The sequence below is a fragment of the Diadema antillarum genome, unplaced genomic scaffold, assembly GCF_040938485.1.
Source record: "Diadema antillarum isolate AM-2024a unplaced genomic scaffold, OU_Dant_1.0 scf00000165, whole genome shotgun sequence".
Classification (NCBI taxonomy): Eukaryota; Metazoa; Echinodermata; class Echinoidea; order Diadematoida; family Diadematidae; genus Diadema; species Diadema antillarum.
The window spans coordinates 1,326,901-1,349,048 of record NW_027271054.1 but is presented as its reverse complement, the minus strand read 5'-3'; the positions used below and the strand labels follow the sequence as shown (position 1 = coordinate 1,349,048).

The following is a 22,148-nucleotide window of genomic DNA, read 5'->3' as shown; positions in this document are numbered from 1 at the left end:
GACCGGTAGGCCTACTGTGCTGGAAGCTGTATACTGCATTACAGTCTATAGCTCAGATTTGTCGTGCTGGTATACCGAAACATTATTGATCGTGTAGTTTTCCCCGTTGGTATGCGATGTTGCATCACAGAGCAAAGACAAATCTATATTTTACCAACACACTTTGTATAGGGCAGCCGTAATTTCGCCCGCTGACGTTCTAATTTCCATAATCGACCGGTTCTAATTTGTGACTCCTGGTGAGACAATGCTTAATCATCAGCTGAGTTTTGAATTGAACACGTTTACTCAATACTGCTGATTTTACTGTCATGTTATCTCCACCGGGTTTAAATGTTTGGCAGGTCTATGAACAGCAGTTGAATAGGCCGCATACTTTGGGCAGGGTTAAAGAGTAGCATTATTATGTTGCTCTGGGGCTGCTTGATGTATAAAACTGCGACATGAATTTGCGAAGTGAGGAATTTGCATGGGACAACGCTGCAGTTGGAGGCTGTACGTAAATAGTCAACTACTTTTCAAGACTCCAATTTCGCGGTGAAAATTAGCAATGGCATGATCTTGCACCAACCCCCCGAGTCGATAATGCAGCGAAATACTGTCTGTGATGTGAAGTCAGTAACACAGCGCCGATAGGTTAATATCTTCACCAGATGACAACGGTGGGTCATTGCTAACTTGAAGTGGGCCTCTATAAAGCACATGCCAACTTCACTGTACTTCGTATAGGGGAAGACTTCATTGAGGGATGCACGGAGTTACCTGCACTGTGCGCCTATTACACGATTTGGATTGGAGTGTCTTTGCATTCTTCATTGAGAGCGGTTGGCTCACTCATGGAATACATGGAAAATACGTCAAATGGGATCATGGATATGATTTTATGGTTTTTAGGAAAACTGGAAAGATTGCTGAGTCAGTTTCAGTAAGAAACTACCAAACGATTTTCCACCCCATCAGTATACTCACAATATCAATGCGGTGGACCTTTATAGATGATTGATTATCAATCATAGTCCATAATAATACCCTGTCATGTCCGATATTGTTTGTTGGAACATGGATTGTTTCGGGGAATTATCTTACTCATTGCCCTGATCCGTCATTGTGGACAGGGTTTTTTTTTTTAAAGAATCTTTGGGTTCTAAAACCACTGGGATTGTAACCTATTGACTTCTTTTCCTGAAAAAAAACCCCCAGCTCTGATCAAGAATCTGAGCTCCCTATTTTTTCATCTGGATATTATTTATGAGGCATCTGCTTAGAAGTTTATAGGAAGTATCCATTGTTATTTTTGTTCACATTGGCTATTCTTCTATCGGTGCTGATCTGCAAAGAAGTGATTTTTACGAAGGGGATCTATTCCTAATTGCAACGTACGGCTTTCCTGATAGTCTCCGAAGTTCTTCACCGGTCACAGTATACAAAGAGGAAGGATATTCACACTGACAATGGATAAATCGAAACAAGCCGTGCAATATACTGTCGAGGCGATGCAGTATTTAGTTGGAGGAAGGACTCGTTACCCGCTGAGGTAATGTGATGAATCATGTTAAGTGTTACTTGCGTTAATATAGATCTACACCGTCTGCAACTTATTAGCACTGCTTAAGGTTTTTGGTTCACGTCGACTTTTCAATGTATAGGTATATAAGCCTAGGCCTATAATTGCATTGTACGGGCCGACATTATAACTATGTTATCACAGACCCGTGTGTAGAGACGAAAAGTTGTATATAACAGAATATATTGCACACTGTCAAACGAAAGTTTGGGAGAAGTTTAATGGTATGTGATTTACTTTTATAAAGTGATGACATCGTTCCTAAAAGTGATTGGCTGATACCTATTTCAAGACCAGTCTATATACTTTTACCAACCTCTCCCGGCCCTGCTCATATACTTTTCAGCAGGCGTTATACGCCCGGTGCGAACGACCGCTTGCATGCATGCGCTCAGCTGCATTGCCTGATGTGTATTACCGATGAGGTATAGTTAAGCAAGCTAATAATACCTTCTGGCATGGTATTACTAGTAAATGCATTAATTGCAATAAACAGCGTAAGTGTCTTCAGAGCTGGTGCTGGCCTGGGAATCTTGCGTAAATTGCTGCCACGTAATTGAAAACATGTAACCATTTTATAAAACAAATAATGCACTTTACCTGGTCGGACGTTTGTAAAGTGCACCCTCCGTAACTTTTTGGTAAGATTATTCCCACTCCGTAGCATTTAAACACAAAAGAAGTCATGATTTCGCCTCATATATTTCGAATCGTTCCAAAGTTATACTATTGATCATCAGGTGGGATAATTCTTACCATAATTATATACATGCCCATGTATATAACGTGTATATTTTGAAATGAATTGAATTCTTTTCCTATATGAATGAAATAGAATTATCACCGCACAAAGTAAAACAAAAGAAAATAAAATCATCAAAATAAGATTCGAAACTAATTACATAAACAGGTGCAGTTAGTCATGAATAGGGAAACATCTTAATAGCCTAACAAAGGAATGACGGGACCCCTCCTCCCCTGGCAGCCAGCAGCATGCACCTGGAACCACCACAATTTTTATATCATGTAATACGATTTTCTATTTGTATTTCATGTCAGCTTGTATTGTATATTGAATTGCCGAATAAATAATAATAACAATAATAATAAAATAGTATAACCTATAAAATGTGAAATCTGACGGGACCAACTGAAAACAATGTTTAAAAGTTGCTTCCTTACTCTCTAAAAAAAATCGAGTGAAAATTTTCACTCTAAAAAGAGTGAATACAAAAAAGAGTGAATTTCGAGTGAAATTGGAGTGAATTTTGAGTGAAAATGCTCATTTTCACTCATTTTGGAGTGACGTCAGGGATCACTCCCAAATCTTCGAGTGATCCCTGACGTCACTCCAAAATGAGTGAAAATGAGCATTTTCACTCAAAATTCACTCCAATTTCACTCGAAATTCACTCTTTTTTGTATTCACTCTTTTTAGAGTGAAAATTTTCACTCGATTTTTTTTAGAGAGTAATTTATCAAAATAATTTATAATGTAATATGTTTATCATCATGTAATATATTTTACGCATTAGGCCCATACTTTCTCATCATTATATGTATAATGGCTCACTGAATTGTCTGACTCCCTCTTCACGTATACTCTCAACAATAATTATAAAGTGAAGAGTGGCGTATAATAACATCACGTGATAGAACTATGGACTGGGAGAGTTTCTGATGTTTTACTCATGCAAAAAAGAATTCGCCTGAATATGATATGATGTAATATAATATATATATATTATCCACTGCAATGTTACCAAGGAAAATAATTTTTACTAGATACGTTTTGTTAATCTTTGCATATACCACGTGCATATACATGATATAACATTATATTAAATCTTGATGCTCTTTGGTCGTTGAAAGAAACACACAAGAAGTTGCATGATATAAAATTACTTTATTCTTTATTAAACGAAAAATGGTCATTGCATATCAACCGGAAGTGTTAATCTTACATAGGCCCTTAGCACATTTGACGACCAGATGTCTACTTTATCTATAAGCTTTACTGAATACTCAATAATAACAGACCGAAGTGAAAACAACGTCGGATGTAATCAGTGAGGGCTATCATTATTGGGAGAGATGTAAACGATGATTGCAACATTTTCCTCAAAAATGATGATCTATAACTACTCAAGCTATAATGTTAACGATTCGGAGCAATATAAGAATTGTGGTATTCTGTAGTTCATCGACAAGTAGGCTACTGTGGAGCATTTCCGCTGTTTATGGCGGAAACAGGCGCATGTACTCAGTGTAATATGTGAAAAGTGGGCGGTCCCATATCATGGTGCGAAACCACGTCCGAAGTATTATGACATCCGCTTCACCTCTCGATTCACTGCAGTTACAGTCTAGATAATTAGCGACGCGAACGCTAAGGCGCCGCTGGCAGCCTCTCGTGTTGAAAAATGGAAACAGCTCTCTCGCGCATGTGCAAAACATCAGTTTTAGCCAAAAATTAATATTGTCGTCTTTATCGCTCGCATCGCAGGTCTAAAGCTCGCTAAGAACGACGCGCTTGCGTCGATGTTACGGAAACACACACACACACACACACACACTCGGTGTAATTGGTTCATACTTAGGCCTATAATATAGTGCAAGTGAATTTACTCATATATATATATAGTAATTTACCTCTCTTTCACTAATTAAAATGAAAAGTGGTGATGATGAGGGGATGATAATGAAAATGATGTCTATAATGAAAGCAGTAACTATCAATATCGATCGATAATCATGCAATAATGATTTTAATTGTCAGTCAAGTTAGATTATATACTGTATTGCATGGAGTAGTGTACACAAATCATCACTTATTTCTGTTTAAGTTTATAAATGATGATTTATATTCCTTTTGTCATAAAGAGGAAGAGACGTATATAAACATTTTGTCATGTGAATTCTCTAGGAAGGTTTGGGAAAAATGCAGTAATTTTTTTTTTAATTATGTTGATTTGCAACAATTGAGTTGGGAAGAGATTCTTTTTTGGTATATAGAGTTACCAGACAAAGGAAAAGCTCAGTTAGTTAAATATTTTATAATTTTGGTGAAGAATTTTTTTTTTTTTTTTTTTTGGGGGGGGGGGGAAGGAAAAATAAGACACCCCCAACGGAATATTTCATTAAAAGGTTTGTAGCGCAAGATAAGTTAGAAGAACAAAGGTTAGCAGTTATATACGTAATACGTTTTCAATACATTTGCAAAAGTGGGAAAACTGGAAAAAGAATTGAGAATTTGTTTTGCTTTTGTTTATGAATTAAGGGCCTACTGCACATCCACCCGGAAATGCCTTTCGACGCACTCGTACTGAAATATAATGTATGTCAGGACATACATGTTTTAGTTGTCTCTGAGGTTTTGTTGTGATGGGGGACTTTGAAGGGGGGTGGGGTAGGGTAAGGGGGAGAATGGACGGGGGTAAGGGTAGTGTGGGTGTTTTTTTGTGTTTTTTTAAAGGAATACATTTCAATCAATGGATATTGATACTTCAGTTGGTTAAAATGAATGTTGAAAGGACAGTTTTTTGGGTTAGTGATTTAGATAATAAAATCTGAGTAGTGAAAAAATAGTAAAAAAGAGGTATGTAAAACATGGATTGTGAAAAAAATGCACGAGAGTGTAAAGATTACGAAATTGATATTAAGACTTGGTATAAATCGGTTTGTGTAATTTTGTTCCCATTGATGACATGTTTACGAAATTGATGTAAAGATTTTTGTATGAATTTGTTTGTACATTGTGTTTCCCATCTCCATTGATGAAGAATGAAATATTCTTTAAAACAAAAAAGTCAGTGACTACAATGTATTAGATAATGAAAATAAAAGGTTGATGATCAATCAATCTGTAGAGTGTCTATACCATAATCATTGTATCAATTTTTATTCGTTATTCATTCCGATCAAAATATGCTTAATTGCAGTGGGATGTGGGTTTATATGGCGAAGGAAGGTGTAATACTAGTAGGCCTGAATACGTTATTACATTTTGCATCAAAACTGTAGGCCTATCCTCTAGTAATTGGTTGAAAGAGCTTAAGTCAGATGATATTACCGTTACATGGCAGATAAAATCATCAAATTTGGAGAGATGATCCCTCAGGACCTACTCATTGAAATCAGAGTAGGAGCCCTCTGTTTTCTTTTTATCATTTTCATGGTATGAATAGGCCCCTATTGAATTTTATTTTGCAGAAAATTTCGCGTGCATGAAACTTTCGCAAATTTCGCGAGGAGGCAAGATTCGCGAAAGCAAAATGCGCGCGATTCTAAACAATGCATTGAATGTCAGTGGCAATTCTAAGTTTCATGCAGCGAAAAAGACCGTCGGCTCCAATTCGCATAAGTTTCATGTCGCGAATATAACGCTAGCTGTATCTGAAGGAGATGAGTTTTAAAGAAAGAGGTTTAGATTTGTTGTATTTTTTGTTTTCATTTTCATGGAACTGGAAAACATAAACCCAATCTTGAATTCCATGATCAGCAAAGCATTTGAAACATGGGGGGGGGGGGGGGGTTGAATTATTAAATTACCGGAAGAAAGGTAAGGGTCCTATTAGGCCTGTACATGCGGAGGTCTAGGGCCTAGGTATGAGGTTTTTCCAAACATTTTTTTTCTCCCCCCCCCCCCTCTCTCTCTCTCTTCTCTGAGAGGGGATGGATTCCGGATCTCGATCGAATGGAATTATGTTCAAATTAAGAGTCTTTATAGGAGAAATGCACATCGCTGCATTTTGCCAATAATCTAATCAAAACATCGAATTACTTTAGAAAATAAAATCGGTCATTCAATCAGGAATGTTTTCAATTTAGTGCGTCTGATTGTTCAAGCCATTTTCTACATTCTCTTACGGGATCATTTCAAGTTTTTTTTTATCAAAGACAATTGATATCAGATTTGTTTTATTCGATTTCATCACGTGTTAGTTGAAATGACACCATAACAGATATTGCAAACATTTCTGGATTAATACTGGGTGCCGCGTTGGGTGATAAAATTCATTCAATTGCGCACTCTGTAAATCTATAAGTAGGGGCGTTTGGTGGGCATTGTACACTGTACTTCTGTACCTAGTTCATATTTTTGTTGGCGGTGCCTGTTGAGATCAAACATAACAAGTGAGAAAATGATAGTAGTCAAACATAAGTCAGGTATATTCAGCCAATCAGAATTGAGTATTCAGAGACTTATGCTTGATATTCTGACTTATGATTGATCTCGACTTTCATGCAGCAGGGCCCAGCCGGACAGGTTGTTGTGGAATCCTTGCAGTTTTGCAGGTAAATGATATTCTGAGTAGTAGACAAAAAAAAAATAATGAAAGGAGATAAAAAAAACATACAAAGTACCGATACAGAAACATACTGGTTGAACGTGTCGCCGTGGCCTGCGCACTGCACAGGATGCAGCGCAGTGTGGTGCGAAATCCGCACGTCCACGTACTGTACTGCTTACATACGATAACACACAACCATACACACACACACACACACACACACACAATACTAGTAGTACACGGGTACACTCACTCACATTATATTGGACTTGGAAGCGCAGAAGCCAGACGGCTACAGACAAGGCACGGCGCTGCAAGGACGGACGCACGTACGTACACGTAATCGTACCTTGCCTTTATACGTAGCTAGCTAGCTGACGTTTCTCGTATGTATGTGTGTTTTATGTACGGTTCGGCCCCCTTTACATGCTGGTGAGAGAAGCCATTGGGAAAGAGACATCACCTGTGGACTTCTTCGGATACTGGATTGTTTTGGATATATTTGCGAATACCACCCCAGTCTAAAACTCAAGGAGTGTTCACCTAATCATCTTTTCTCGTTTTGACTGATTTTCTTCCAGCATGTCTGGACGACAGAGTGTTGTTGATCGAATGCAGGCTGCCCGCCACACCATCGCGGGAGCCGATCTGGCTAAATCGGTATGCAAAGCCACAACTGAGGAGATGATGGGACCGAAGAAAAAGCACTTGGATTGTAAGTAAAATGTAACGTTACAGCTATTGCTGTTGTATGTGCCTTACAGCGTTTCAAGAAAATTATGCATGCCTCATCTAGATAATGCAGTGTGTTGTTTTGCTGGATTCTCTATCTGCCGATGTCATGCAAGGGCGTGTTCATTCCCTCGTGTGCTTTGGCTTGATTTATCGTTCGACGTCGATTTCACATAAGCCTACGCCTGATAACTAACGTTAGTGATACTACACTGTATGCCGGCATGGCCGCAGCTAAATTACTCTGACTCTGCACCCCGAGCTCTGCACTTCACAGCTCGACCCTTGACTTTGTTTGATTGCAGCGTGTGTATGATGTAAATCTACTTCATGTACACAGGTTTTACAATTACAGCGTGATTAACAGATGAAATAACATGTGATAGTGGTTTAAGTTTATACTTTCTATAGAGATTAAGCGCAACCAGACGCCGTAAATTACTTGTTAAAATTTTAGTTGTGTATTATTTGGTACAGCAACACTTTTGTATAGATAACTATTTAGTTAACATGGAATAGATTGTAGAGCTAGAGGTTTTACAGTTGGCATGCAATTCACATTTTCAAGGTGGATATGTCAGAACCGTCGTGGGCATGGGGGAGGGAACAGGTCTAGGGTCTAAATGCAATATTTCCTAACCTGAGCAGCATGAGCTGACACTGTGACACTCAGAGTGACACAGACAGGCCGCGGCCGTACTACCCCAATAGAATTTATTTATAGAAACAATGTTCGAGGTCAAACGTGACGCTGGACTACGATTTGACCGTTTTTCGCTTAAAAACTGACCCAGCAAATGTCATTATTATAAATGAGAAGTTTTTCGCGGAATTAGACAGACTTGTCGGTCAAGACTACGATAGTGAATGTTTTAATATATTGAATAAAGCTATGGCAATGATGTGGTAAGTGGTATCTGTCAGATGTGTTCATTTATTATATCTCTGTATGTAATGACAATTGTATTTTTATACCTTGCAATCAAATTTCGAAGATGATAGAAAGCTTCATTTGCAGCCAAGACATCTGCAAGTTGCCATTGAAATGTTTGACACCTTCATGACTATCAATGTTCAACAATGCACACTGTGGTAGGTAAAAACTGTATATGCCATATATTTTTATAGGGAGTCTAAATTTTTGCAAATCAGGACTTTCCGACGATTTCGCGAGTGGTTACATTCGCAATCGTGGAGTACTGTACTGAACGGAGAAAAGTATATGTGTGCGTCACATTCATATCGGGATCAGAGTCATAATATTTTCGCATGTCTTTAATTTCGCGAATAGCACCTGACTCGTGAAATTCGCGAAAATAAAATCCTCGCGAAATATTCAGCGTATAGGCCTACAGTATAAGGAAGGTACTGCGGAAGCCAAGAAGTCATAGCATCGTTGACAGCAGATCATGCCCATGGCATTAGTTGAGAAGTCTGGAGTATTCCGCACCCAAGACAGAAAACTCAGTCTGTGTAGAGGAGTTTTATAAAATATTTGAAATATATTTTTTTACTTTTACAGTCCTACAGCAATGATAAATACAGACTAATCTTTCAGTTAATCAGCTCCCATGCTAGCTACATTTCATGGACATGTCTCATTAAATTACATTGTAGCCCTTTAGCAGTGCTTGTAGGGATGCCCTTCATTATATGTGCGTTGTGTGTAGTCCCTCTAATTCAATGTTGTGTTGTTTGGGCATTCTCCCCTTGTTGAGTATTCCATGGGCCCATACAGTACTCTTGTGAAACTGAATCCATCTCTACCTCTGTGTACCAAATGAAGAATATTGTCTGTAGAGTGGGAGCTCTTCCTCCTACATTTTCGGTGTGCCATGTGATTATTCAGTCTACTCCTGGAATGTTTACAGTAACAATGCTTGACATTTTTCATAACAGCACAGATATCCAAGAGCTTTACATTATTTCTTCCAAAGAAGTCATAAATGAAGAACATCTAGATGATCGAGTAAATGTCGATTCAACCCATTGAGGACGGACTGATTTTGCTACAACAAGCATTTCCCATAGACACCTGCCCGAGTACTGTATACTCGGGACTCATCCTCGACAGGTTTAAGATGTAGGATTTTGACCACCATCAGTGACGTGAGTGTACACGTTTAGTCAAATGAGTGATTTTAAGATTAGGAGTACATGATCTTAATATAGCCAGGGAGCTTCAAGCTCCTTGCTATAGCCAAGTAAAGTACAATTTGTAACAATTGGCTCGGCGTAGGTGACATTCACTGTTTTTGAAGTTACAGACAAGTGCCACTTATTTGTAGATCAACTGCCATGATTAGGATCTGTATTGTGATGATACTGACTGATCTCACTGAGATTCAGGTAAACTATAGATGTGATTAATGTGAGAGTACAATTTAACCCACCCAGTGAGGAAGAATCCCGAGTATACTCGGGCAGGTGTCAATGGGAAATGCATGTTGCTAGCAGAATCAGCCCGTCCCTTCAACGGGTTATTAAAGGAAAGGAGTGATTTGAGAAAACTGTACCATGTACTTGAATATGGTCATATCCAGGTCGTGTGATATTCACAGCTGGAAATGTCATTTTCAGAAGAGGAAGTGCAACTGATTGGAATTGGTGGGGGTGGGGGGGGGGGGGTGGAAGAATGGGGTGGAAAAAGGGATAACCTTGCATAAAATGTAGCCCTATCAATGTCAATGCCATTTAACTTTATTTAACTCACTATAGCCAGGGAGTTCAGTGTTGAGGCTTGGGTTAAGTTTTGATGAATTATGGTAGGTTCTTTGTGAAATGTGTGAGACTGATGAAAGGACATGGTACACCTATGCCATCATCAAGAGGGCTTCTTGCCAGTGATTTTTCTTCACTAGCCCAAGTGCCTATTTGGAAAGTGCCCTAAGATAATTCAATAAAAGAGTGGTTTACTTGGGTCCAAGTGCAAGTTTAATAGTTACCTGGGGCAAGCTGGAATGTGGTCTAGAATCTATTGTAGCACCCTGGGGAGGATGTACAGCATTTAGACTAGTGATTTTTTTCTTCTTAAGGTTTTACAAGTGTACATGTATCATACGTAAGTTATTGCTGTTATCATTATTATCATTGCCATGACATAGTCATCATCGTAATACTTCGATAGTCATCATTAACTTTGGAATTGTTTTTATCAATATGCTAAGTTATCTTTTGTTATTTTTATTCTAATTTTCCATAAAAGTAGGAGGTTGGTTTCGATACAGGTCTGTTATATATCATGACAATGTTGCATTGATTGTAACATGAATTACAATTTAAGGACTCATACTTTGATTGGTAAATTCAATGTGTTCTCTATCTGTGTAGATAGATAACATGCTTGTAAATGCTATGTTTAGCGGTTCTGTGTAATTTATTTTCCCATTAAATACGAACTTGGATTTATAACATTTTTACATCTATGTGATAGTGTTACCTTCCTTAAAGGGATGGGACAGTTTTGGTTGAGACCTAATTTCAAGTTTCTGACATTTTTTTTTTTTGTGGAATAATGAGAAACCTCTTATGAAATATGAAAGAGCATGTAATTCTATGAGGAATTCAACATTTATTTGATGAAAATTGGTTTTGAAATGGCTGAGATATCAAAAAAAAAAGAGCGATTGTAATAAAGTGTGGCCCACACTTTATTATGATCACTTTGTTTTACTTTGTTTTTGGATATTTTAGTAATTCCAAACCCGATTTTCATCAAATAAACTTTGAATTCCTCTTAAAATGGTTTGCCCTGTACTATATCATAAGTGTTTTCTTGGTATCTCGCAAAAAGTCAAAAGCCCAATTCTCATCTCCACCAATACTGTTAAAATACTTACTTTATACCATCATCTTTCATTTAAAAAAGATGTTAATGTTATATATAATGAGATATATTCTTCATTCTTATCATTCAGTTTGTGATAGATATGTGTATCCACAAGCTCTAAAGCTGCAGAATGAAATGTCACATGTGTCGACCCAAGAATAGTATGGCGTCATATCCCTTGATTATGCTTGTATTTAGAATGTGTTGATGGAGGGTATTATGACTCTTGCTGTATCAAATTGCACACATCCCAGCGAAGTTCTACGAATCCCCAGAGAAACTGTGACGTAGACTTGCTGACATGAACGCTGAAAAGGGGTCCAGCCATGAATATTGGAAATGGAATATGGCTGTTTGAACCAATTAGGATTCAGAATTGGGCATGAGGTAGCAGTGTGCCTGTATTTTGCAAAGTTGTGTGCCCCACTGTTTGTTTCGAAAATGGTCATATCTTCTCAAAACTCTCTACATACAAACTTGTATGAACCTTGATATTTTCTCAAAATATGGTGATATGCACAGATGTTGTAGACATGAATGCACTTTAGTGTCATGATTTAATTATGAATTTGACACAGTCTCCACATATCACAATTGAATGTTATGCAGAATCAAATGACACCAACGCTCTGAGCAGCATTGTCAGGGTTCAGTTCTATACAGAGTTAATGCACTATGAAAGATCTCTGCCTTTCAAAAGATTTTTATATTATCTTACCCTGCAGAGAGATATGAGCTTTAATATATGAGAGTTTGAGCAAGAACTCCCTTTTCCACTTGCTAAGATTTAAGTGTTACAGTCTGCAAATAGATCACATGTACAGTACATGTAATTTGCCATTATCACAGTTTGTACAGTTGATATTACGATACATTAACAATGTAAGCTCTTTAACATAATTTACAATTTTTTATGTATGAGAAGAGCACAATATAACCGCAAATTTTACAAAAGGTTTTGCCCTCAACAAGTTTGTTCAATTTGCCATGATGTAGTTTTACTATCCAATTTTGATGTTGTTGTTGTGGTACAATGTATGTCTTGATGGTTTGAGAAATATAGTGTGGCTTTACTAAAGGATACAGGGGTTCCGTTTTATAATTTGTGTACCCCACGGGTGACGATGGTGTCTGACGCTAGCACACGTGACTCACTCCATTCAAGACAGACGCCGACCTGGCCCGCGTGCCCGACGTCACTGGAGGATGTGTAGAGAGGAACTTGATCTTTAAGTGATTAATTAGGATGACACGGTAGCACAGGACAACTCTACGCCATCTTCCCTATCATCCAGTGTGCTATCTATGTGGTGTGTTTACAGTTTGGTACTACCACGTTCAGCATCGTAATGTGTGCTGCAGCAGGCGCTGAGGCTGAATTGGTGTACACTGTAGAGGGTACAAGGGGGTACTGTGCTTGTTGCAATATAAATATGCATGGGGATTTGATTTATTCTGATATACCAGAAGGAAATATTACATGTTAGGGCTTCTGACTTGTATAATGACTTTTACAAATATTCCCAACAGCTACTGTACATACCAGTATTAGAATTTATTTAGAGTGTTACCATAGGGTACATGCTTACCAGGGGGGTGTTTCATAAAGCTGTTCGTAAAGTTACAAACGACTTTCGAGCGACTGGTAATCAGTTCTTGTGCTGAACTATGGAAATTCTGATATATAGCACATCAGAACTGATCACCAGTCGCTCGCAAGTTGTTTGTAACTTTACGAACAGCTTTATGAAACACCCCCCCCCCCCCCCCCCCCCCCCGGTGCTCAAAATGTTCACATAAAAGTTTCTTTATTTCTAGCTGCATGTGGTTATAAAACATAGATAGTAGATAAACATGCAATGTACATGTACAATTTTAGTTCTAATAGGACATACCAGGGAGGTCCCTCATCCCTGGACATACACATTGTACAAAAATATGTACACTTTAATATGCAAATGACGCCCTTGAAATTTGCATAAATTTACATAATATCATTTTTTCCTCCATGGAAATCAAAACTTCAACTCATAAGCTTCAAAATGATACCAAATATGTCAATATTGAGCAAAGGTGAAATTTTGCCTTCTGAGGGGACCTTATCTTGGACTTGCCCTTTACAAGATTGTATGAGGCTGGGATCCAGCATTAGATGTGTAGAAACAAGTGGATGTACAGTGATTAAAAAGTAAAGGTGTAAACTGAATTTCAAGACGTGAAGCATACATAAAGGTGTGTTAATATGAAAGTGTCATTCACCATAGCCCTCTGTTGTAGTTTCCTGTGTGTGCCTACAAATGTACATTGTACATTATGTAGGCCTACTCTTATTTCTTTCAACACTTTGGCTAAGTGCAGGGTGACTGTAAAATGTAAACTAAATCTAGCTTAATAGTCAGTGTATAATACAATACACATATTCATCTGGTAAACAAATTTCACAGCAAATGAGGTACATACAAATGTATGCTTTTGTATGCAATATTGGAGCTCATCTTTGAATTTGTACACATTGTATTGCTGAAAATTCACTAGCACTACAGGGTATGTGAGTAGAACACCGAATACTGTAAAACATGATTCGCGGCATGAAATTTTCGCAAATTGCTACTGGCATTCAATGCATATACAATGTAGTGTAGACAAGAACTTTTAGTGCGTTTTAATTTCGCAAATCTTGGCACTCGCAAAATTTGCAAAATTAAAAAGCACCTGAACATTCCTCGTTTTACAGTAGTTTGTGAATCATTGTACAATAATGTACACTGTGTGTAATGTTGTAAAATGCTTTTTGTGATTGAAATTGAACATACATTTACCTAGGCTTCCATTGTTCAATTTGCTTTGATTTGTGTGCAGTTGTTAATGGGTCTACATTATTCTGCTTGGTAGAGGATAGTAGGCCCAATCTCTAGGGTGTCTGGCGGGCTGTGCTTGTGAATGGATAGCCTGTGAAATAACTTGCGTAGGGGAGCGACGCAGGGTAGGTAGTATGCAGACGTCAATTTCACGCCACATAAATAGCAGCAAGCAGGCAGCATTGATGTGCCAGAGAAACGTTGGTTGAGGTGAGATCATCAGCCCAAAGGGGGAGAGAAGGGGGGGGGGGGGGGTCTAGGGGAGGGTCGAGGAGGAAGGGCTGAGGCCACCGATTGCGTGTTCACAAGAATCAAGCATAAATCTGCACAGCCACTGCACCCGTGCATAAGAGGGGTTACAGAAAACACTGCATTGCTCGCCGAATCCAAATCTTGCCCCTGGTCATAGTTGAATGACGTGAAGCTCATGTACCGATAGTGGTAATCAGGAGTACTTAACCGTGTCATTGCCAATGGTAGTTTGTCAGTGTACAATGTCATCGGCGTCTGTACATTTCAGATCCCAGAGGGTGAATATGACGCCAATGAGGATGACAGCCCTTGATTATTGATACAGACTCAGAGGGCAAAATATTGAGTCAGCTCCAGAGATGAGGTCATTGAATGAATAATTGTGATTTTCTTTGCCCCCCCCCCCCCTCTCATTCATGATAACTGATATTTTGAATAGGTAGAATGTTCCACTTTGGTCTCTTTGGAAGATGTACTGAAGAATTATTTACTGGTTACTGCTTTGCCCATATCCCAGTCCTGAATACTGTGTCTGTTGTTCTTAGCTTTCAAGAAAGCCGGGAAAACAGAGAAAGCACTTATTTCATTATGTTATTCAACTTTCTGTAAAACCAGAAATTTTTGCGAGCATGAAACTTTTGCGAATTTTGTGATGAGCCAAGATTCTGGAAAGTTTTATGCAAAAGTGTTTGTCTACATGTACAACAAAGCATTTGATGGTGATGGCAATTTGCGAAAGTTTCATGCCGCGAAAAAGGCTATCGGCTCCAATTCGCAAAAATCTTCATGCTGTGATTGTTTCTGGTTTTACAGTACTTGTATAGTGCTCTCTTTAATGTGTATGTTTAAAATATACTAAGAAAGGGTTGAATCTTTTTTCCATGGGTTTTGTGAATGAATGTTTGGAAAAATGAGACAGACATCGGGAATTGTGTGTTTTTTTATTTTTATTTTTTACTATCCAAAAAGAAGCATATCCTTGGTGGCGATATTATGTGAACCATTTTGCCCAAGCCCTAACACACCATGTCACTGTCTGTACAGTGTATCGTTGTTCCATGGGAAGTCATTCAATTAAAATGCGCTGGAGGAGCTGAGGGGGTTCCTTGTTCAAATAGGCTTGTCCATCAGCGGTGACTCACTGCTTCTTTCCGGCTTTGTGCCCACCATGATCAATATGTTATTCAATCCTGGTAATATTCAGGTGAATACGGGCAAAAAAGAAAGAAAGACAGATATTTTGAAGACTGTACTGACTTAGTGATTACACTTCATATGTCTACAGCTGTACATGTAGTTCTGGATTGGCCAGTGCACTGGTTGGTATGCTAAAACCACCACGATGATATTACAAATATGACATTATTTCTTAGAACTACTTTACCAAGTGGACATTTTGGCAAGGGCCGTCATGTATACGCTGTGCAACACTTTGAACAGGCAAATCCAGTGCACTGGTTGGTATGCTAAAACCACCACGATGATATTACAAATATGACATTATTTCTTAGAACTACTGTACCAAGTGGACATTTGGGCAAGGGCCCTCATGTATACGCTGTGCAACACTTTGAACAGGCAAGTGCCCGTTCATTTTCCTTTTCTGCCCAAATGTGAGCGGTAGTTGTCCAGGCTGGCAAGCAAGCAGGTTGGTTTACACCTTTTCTCAGAGGTACAATATACTGATAATAAATCAGGGCCTGACACTTTTTCTTTTCCTCTGGTGGCCTGTTCAAGACACTAAAATCTTTGAATCTAAAATTTTGGTGACGTAAAAAAGAATTTACTGTAAAACATGATATATTCGCGGCATGAATTTTTCGCAAATTGGAGCCAACAGCCATTTTTGCGGCATGAAATTTTCGCGAACTGCAACTGGCATTCAATACATATAGTGTAGACAAGAACTTTCGCGTGCATTTCAATTTCGCGAATCTTGGCGCTCGCGAAATTAAAAATGCATGCGAACATTCCTCGTTTTATAATATGTAGTGGCCCTAAATAAACTGGAACATAACAATCCACAAAACGATAGCCGTTTTTGAAATTTGGTGGCTCGGCATCAAGTTTTAGTGGCCCTGGGCCACTGGGCTACCGCTAATGTGGGGTCCTGTTGAAATACAGCAGAAAAGAGCGACATGTGCATGTGGCTGCATGGTAGGCATTACCAACAGGTATGCTGTCAAACTTTTACCATGTTACCAAGACACAAATTTTTATGAATATTGTGCTTTTTTGGCCTGTATTATGTGTAGTTCCAGGGTTCGAAATTGGCGATGGTCCGCTGGCCATTGGCCACCCAAAATCATGTCGGACTAGCTAAAAATCATAAAATTCTGAAGTAACTAGTCTGTCTGGCTAGCCAAAATATTGCTTCAGTGTCAAAATTGATTATAAGTAGTCCGCCTGGCTAGTTAAAAAAAAAGTTTAGTGCGACCCCTGAGTTCAAATGTCAATGGAGCTTTTATGTTCGACGGATGTAGGCCCAATAATATACAATTGTAGGCCTACCCCCCCCCCCCCAAAAAAAAATGATTAATAGTTTTCTTTGATTAGGGCCTACTATATTTAAATGCATTTCTCTTTTATGGGGCGTGGTTGGACCCCGATAGAGCATAGGAAGAAGAGGCTAAGGAATACAGGTAGGTTAGGAATAGACCTTTTTGATCCTTGAGATTAGCTTTAATAGTGCCCCCCCCCCACACACACACACACACACACACTCCTGCTATGTGGTATTGCAAAGGTACACATGCATGTGTCTGCTATTTATCTTCTCTCCATCCTCAGCATGACTTCTGTGCACATGTGGTGGGGTATTTGTGCTTTGTGTGTGTGTGTATGTGTGGTGTGTGTATAGAGGCACCAAGGAATGCATACCAACTGTGTTTACTGGATTCATCTGTGCACCTGTCTGATGATGTCACTACTGTTCAGTACACCTATTGCAGAAATAGGCCTACATACGGATGTGTACATGTACATACCACAAGCAAGCTTCTTTTTTACATGCTTTGTATTTAGATATTATATTGTATTGTGTCTATAACAGACATTTCAGGACAGAGGTTCTCTTTCAAATTTAGCTGGCACAAAATAATTATGGAAAGTGTGGAAAATACAGTGGATGAACATTTTTGCCATCCTGAAGTTTATACGTAAAAGTACAGTCATTGCTAATGCCATTTCCTCTTTACAAGAGTGAATAAGAACTGCACTGAGCATGTACTGATATACTGTATGCTAATACAGTAGTTGAAAGTAGATTTATGTAATGTCCAGATAATACTCAATGCAAGACACCAAAGTTACTGTATACAGTAAGAAGAATAAAGATTGTTGAATGACTAATATGTCACCAACTGGCTGCTTGTGATGTCATAATCAATGGGGATATGCAGCAGCAGAAAAAAAAAAGTGGCTTTGCAGTACAACCTCTGAGTCATATTGTGTACCTCCCAAGGTATGGCAGCTTTGAAAACAGTTCCTTGTACCCTCGTCCTTCTGCTCCATCTCCACCCCCATGCAATACATGCATCAGGTGCCACGAGATTGATAAGGAAAATGCTAATTGCAGAGCTTCAAGTATTAAAACCCTGTACAACAATGTAGTTGCAAGGCTCGGCCTATTTGCTGGAAGTCACCCCCCCCCCCCCCCCCCCCCCCCCCCCGAAAAAAAAAAGAGGAATTGTAAAACTGTGTCTTGTGTTGTGGAGTGGCTTTCAAATCATTACATTTATGTGATGTTATTTTACAAACTTCGTGTGTGGGTGCACACATTTAGGAATGTCATAGATCCTAATTTTAAGAATATTTAAAATGTGATTAGCCATGAACTGCAAATGCTGCAGTGTGTCTAGCCAGATCATCTAATTACACAGTGGTGGCTATGGTGAAGGATTAGCTGTTCCTAATTATTGCTATCTAGGACCTCGGGAAGAAGTATTTAAGAATGTCAAGCAGGCATCATGGTATGAATTTCAAGAAAATCTAAGGTCAAGTTGAAAATGTATTTTGGACTTGATTGAGCAGATAACACAAGAGCAAAATGTATTAGAATTGTGATGAGTATGATGGCTATCCATGCTGTCAAGTAGACTATTTTGACACTGTCACATACAAGTTGTAATGATAGTCAAGTCTTATTACTAGTCTTGATTCAACACTGACTTTAAAGTGGGGAATGTAAACTTGATCTCGTATTCATGGAGAAAATAAGTGAATAGTTTGAAAGCCAGACTACAAGGAGGTCATGGTAAGGCTATTTACGGCATAGCTGACCTCACTGAGAGTTCATGGGAAGGCTCAGGACACCATGAGGGGCACGTCTAGGCCATGCGGCTAATTCGAGTTTGGTAGAGAGATGGGGCGTGAAAACAGGTCAGATTGCGGAGGAGGGTGGTGGAGGTGTGTATCTTTGCCAAGCATTTTGGTGGCAATAGGTGAATGAAGTTTGAATTGTTCAACATCTGTCGTGACAGAGGGGTTTTCGATTCTTTCTTTGTGGAGCCTAACCCTCAAATCAGAGAGAAAAATGTGATATTACTGTACAGGAAAGAGATTGAAAGTATCACTTTTAGTCATGCAAACAACTCCAGCTATTTCAACTGCATACAAGTACTTGCACAATGTATTTCTTGTACAAATAATGACAAGTAATCATGAGTATTTCCTACTCATATTTCTCTGCAAGTAGGTCCAACATAATGCAGATATAACAGTGAAAGGGGAGAATTTGTAGAGAATAGTTTCAATAACCACAGTGAAAAAGAACCCTATTCCATTTCAGTTGTTTCATATGGAATAAATGCATGATTACATTAAAAGTAACATTCTGTACAGGAACACATGAACCATGGGTAACAAATTATTCTTGAACTGTGTGTTTTTCACAGACATCTTTTCTCCTATAAATACTGTGTAGACGTACAAGTTAACACCAGTTTGCAAACTTCGGGAATAAGTTTGTCAAATTTGGACACAGCCACTCATTAGTTTCCATAGGTTACATTTGTATCTACAGCTGTACTTGTGAGCTTCTGTTAGTTGTCATTGCACAGAGCAAGCTTGGGATCTAGAGGGAAAGTGAGTCATTTGCCAAAGTGCAGTATGTGCTCAAAATACTGTTGAGATTATAGGGCAAGAGTAATCAAGGCAGGATTTTGATCTCAAGTGTGAACGGAGGAGTGAAATCTTGCGAGTTTGATTCTTGCAGTGTGTGTAAAAGAGAGAATGGTCTCATATCGATTGCTTTTATCAACTTCACCTTTGCTAGCCAAGAAGAATAACATCACGTCATGAGGCGGATCTCAACAAATCTGACTTGGTTGGTCGCCTGTGTGACAAGTGTGAGTGGCAGACATGATTGATGACATTTGAACCATGGACATTCTTGCCTTGATCTCTGTCTAGACAACATGTGTGTGTGTGTGTGTGTGTGTGTGTGTGTGTGTGTGTGTGTGTGTGTTTGGCCCTGAGAGTGTCAAAACATTATGGGCCACAGCTATTTTCTGCCCAAGGAGTTCTTTACCTGCTTATTGTGAATAGAGGTGTAAAGGAATCCAAATACTATCTGTGAAGCACCATGACACGTTTGTCACTGTCAAAGATTCACTTTCTGCTCTGTATGAGATGTACATTCGAAAAACAACAGCAAGAAAAATGAAAATGTACCAAATACCAAGGTGATGCTACGTGTAGCTCTTGTACAAATTGTACTTCGCATGTACTGTTTCTGATGTGCTGTTGGTCATTATTTGATGACTGTGTGAAAACTAGAGTCCTCTCCCATTGAAAGCCTAATTGGATTTGTCAGTTTAATTTCTGTGTTACCACCTGACACATTGGGCAGGGGCACTTGATTCTCTGTTACAAGTAAAAAAAGCACACACACACAAAAAAAACCCCAATATGACATGAAGTTGAACAGGTGAATAAACAATTTTTTATTGTATCTTTAGGATACCATATTGATGGACAGGCAGTCAAAATATCATAATCTCTCTCTCTCTCTCTCTCTATGTGTGGCTGATTTTGCTCATCTTCTATGTGATCCTTTGATATGATTTCACCAGTTACAATGTTCTCTCTAAACATTCCTTTCTAGGCTGTCAGTGCTCTAGACTAGAAACAGACTCTCGCCTGTATTTCTGGATGAGGTCTACACTACAGACCAATTGATACTTATGCGGCCATGGTAGACTGGCTCTGTGGAGTGTTTGTGTACTTGAGCTAGGTTGCCCTTGTGAAGTTGGAGACAAGAGGCTGCCTCACGAAGTTATGTAGTGGTGCTTCTTCGGTATGCCATATGAGCTTTACATCTTTGCTATAAACATTGGCAACTCTGTCAAACTCCATGGAGAAAGTACATAATTCTGGTATGATGACATGTTTGCTCTTTTTGCCACAAGTTTTAAGGATGTATGACTCTTGGATGTATCAATGACACCCAAAGACAAAAATAAAAGAAGAGCAACGTTTATAATGGCACGATATCCTAATCAGGTCTGGCAACACGTAAAGGAGCACCTACAATAGATGCATGTCTTCGGTATTGACATGAAATGACAATTGTGATGAATTGCACTTTATGTTTCCCACAGAAATTTGATTTTGGCAATTTGCGATGAAAAAGTGGGTGTATTGTAAAAAGTATAAATTTATGGAATAGCATTTTTATTTGACTTTAGTCATGATTATCCATATTCTAAAGCTACTCCCATTCATGATACACATAGCTGTGTTTATCTAACTTGAGAGGGAGAATCACATTTCAAAACATGTTTGGAATGGCATACTTTACGAACATGGTTTGAAACATGACTCTCAGAGTGTCGCATTCATCTAAACATCATATAATGGCGATTGGAGTGTTGTCACTCCAGAGCTGTTTTCTGCTGTTTGACCAGGAAAGTAGAGGTCAACTGAGACCATGCTCTTTTTTTTTTTTTTTTTTTTGTAACCGACGGCGATTTTCAGTATACTGGAAGTTGACCCTGGCAGCTCAGAGAAATGTGTTTGAAAACGCCATTGCGTTTATCTACTCCCGGAAAGGCAATCGTGGTCTCAATCGCATTTCAAAACCCCCTTTGAATGACATTTCAAATCGGTGTTTCTAAAATGCGTTTGGAAACACGGTTGCATTTATCTATCACCTGAAAATGCCTGAAATGCATGTAGGATCTTGATTCTGCCTCAGAGCACTTTCAGATACATGCACCCGATGTCCAATTCTGACATACACATAGCAGCAGCAGTGGACTGGTAGTAAAATGATGACTCGCAGGTGATTACTTCCTCCATCCCAGGTTTGCCCTAGTGGAAGAAGTGTGGGTAGGAAGGCACATGACCAGGGCCATAAATCCAGGAAGCCACACCGGACTTCCGCAGGCTAAGGTCCCTTGCTTTTTCTCTCCTTGCGGGAATCATTCATCTCTCACTCTACCTCCCCCCCCCCCATCTCCCTCTCCCTTTCCATTTTCTCCATAGAACTTTTCAGTATTTTCCTGTTCTTCTCTCTCTCCGTCTCTCTCGCTCTTGAGTTTCCTTTGGTAGTAGTAGTGATGGTGGTAGAGGCAGAGTGTAGCATTTGTCACATGGTGCAGTATGGACTTGGGGAC

General features: G+C 39.0%; 1 protein-coding gene across 2 annotated transcripts in view; it reads left to right on the top strand.

Annotated features, from left to right (window-relative positions):
- The first annotated feature begins 7,158 nt into the window (after positions 1-7,158).
- LOC139722434 (phosphatidylinositol-binding clathrin assembly protein-like) overlaps positions 7,159-22,148 on the top strand; it is a 123,341-nt gene continuing 108,351 nt past the window's right edge. The window contains exon 1 of one of the 2 annotated variants that reach the window (XM_071633728.1): positions 7,159-7,573. In XM_071633728.1, the coding sequence (XP_071489829.1) occupies positions 7,441-7,573 (133 nt within the window). In that variant the 5' untranslated portion in view covers positions 7,159-7,440. The remainder of the gene's footprint in view (positions 7,574-22,148) is intronic. The other variant, XM_071633729.1, reaches the window with a different exon arrangement.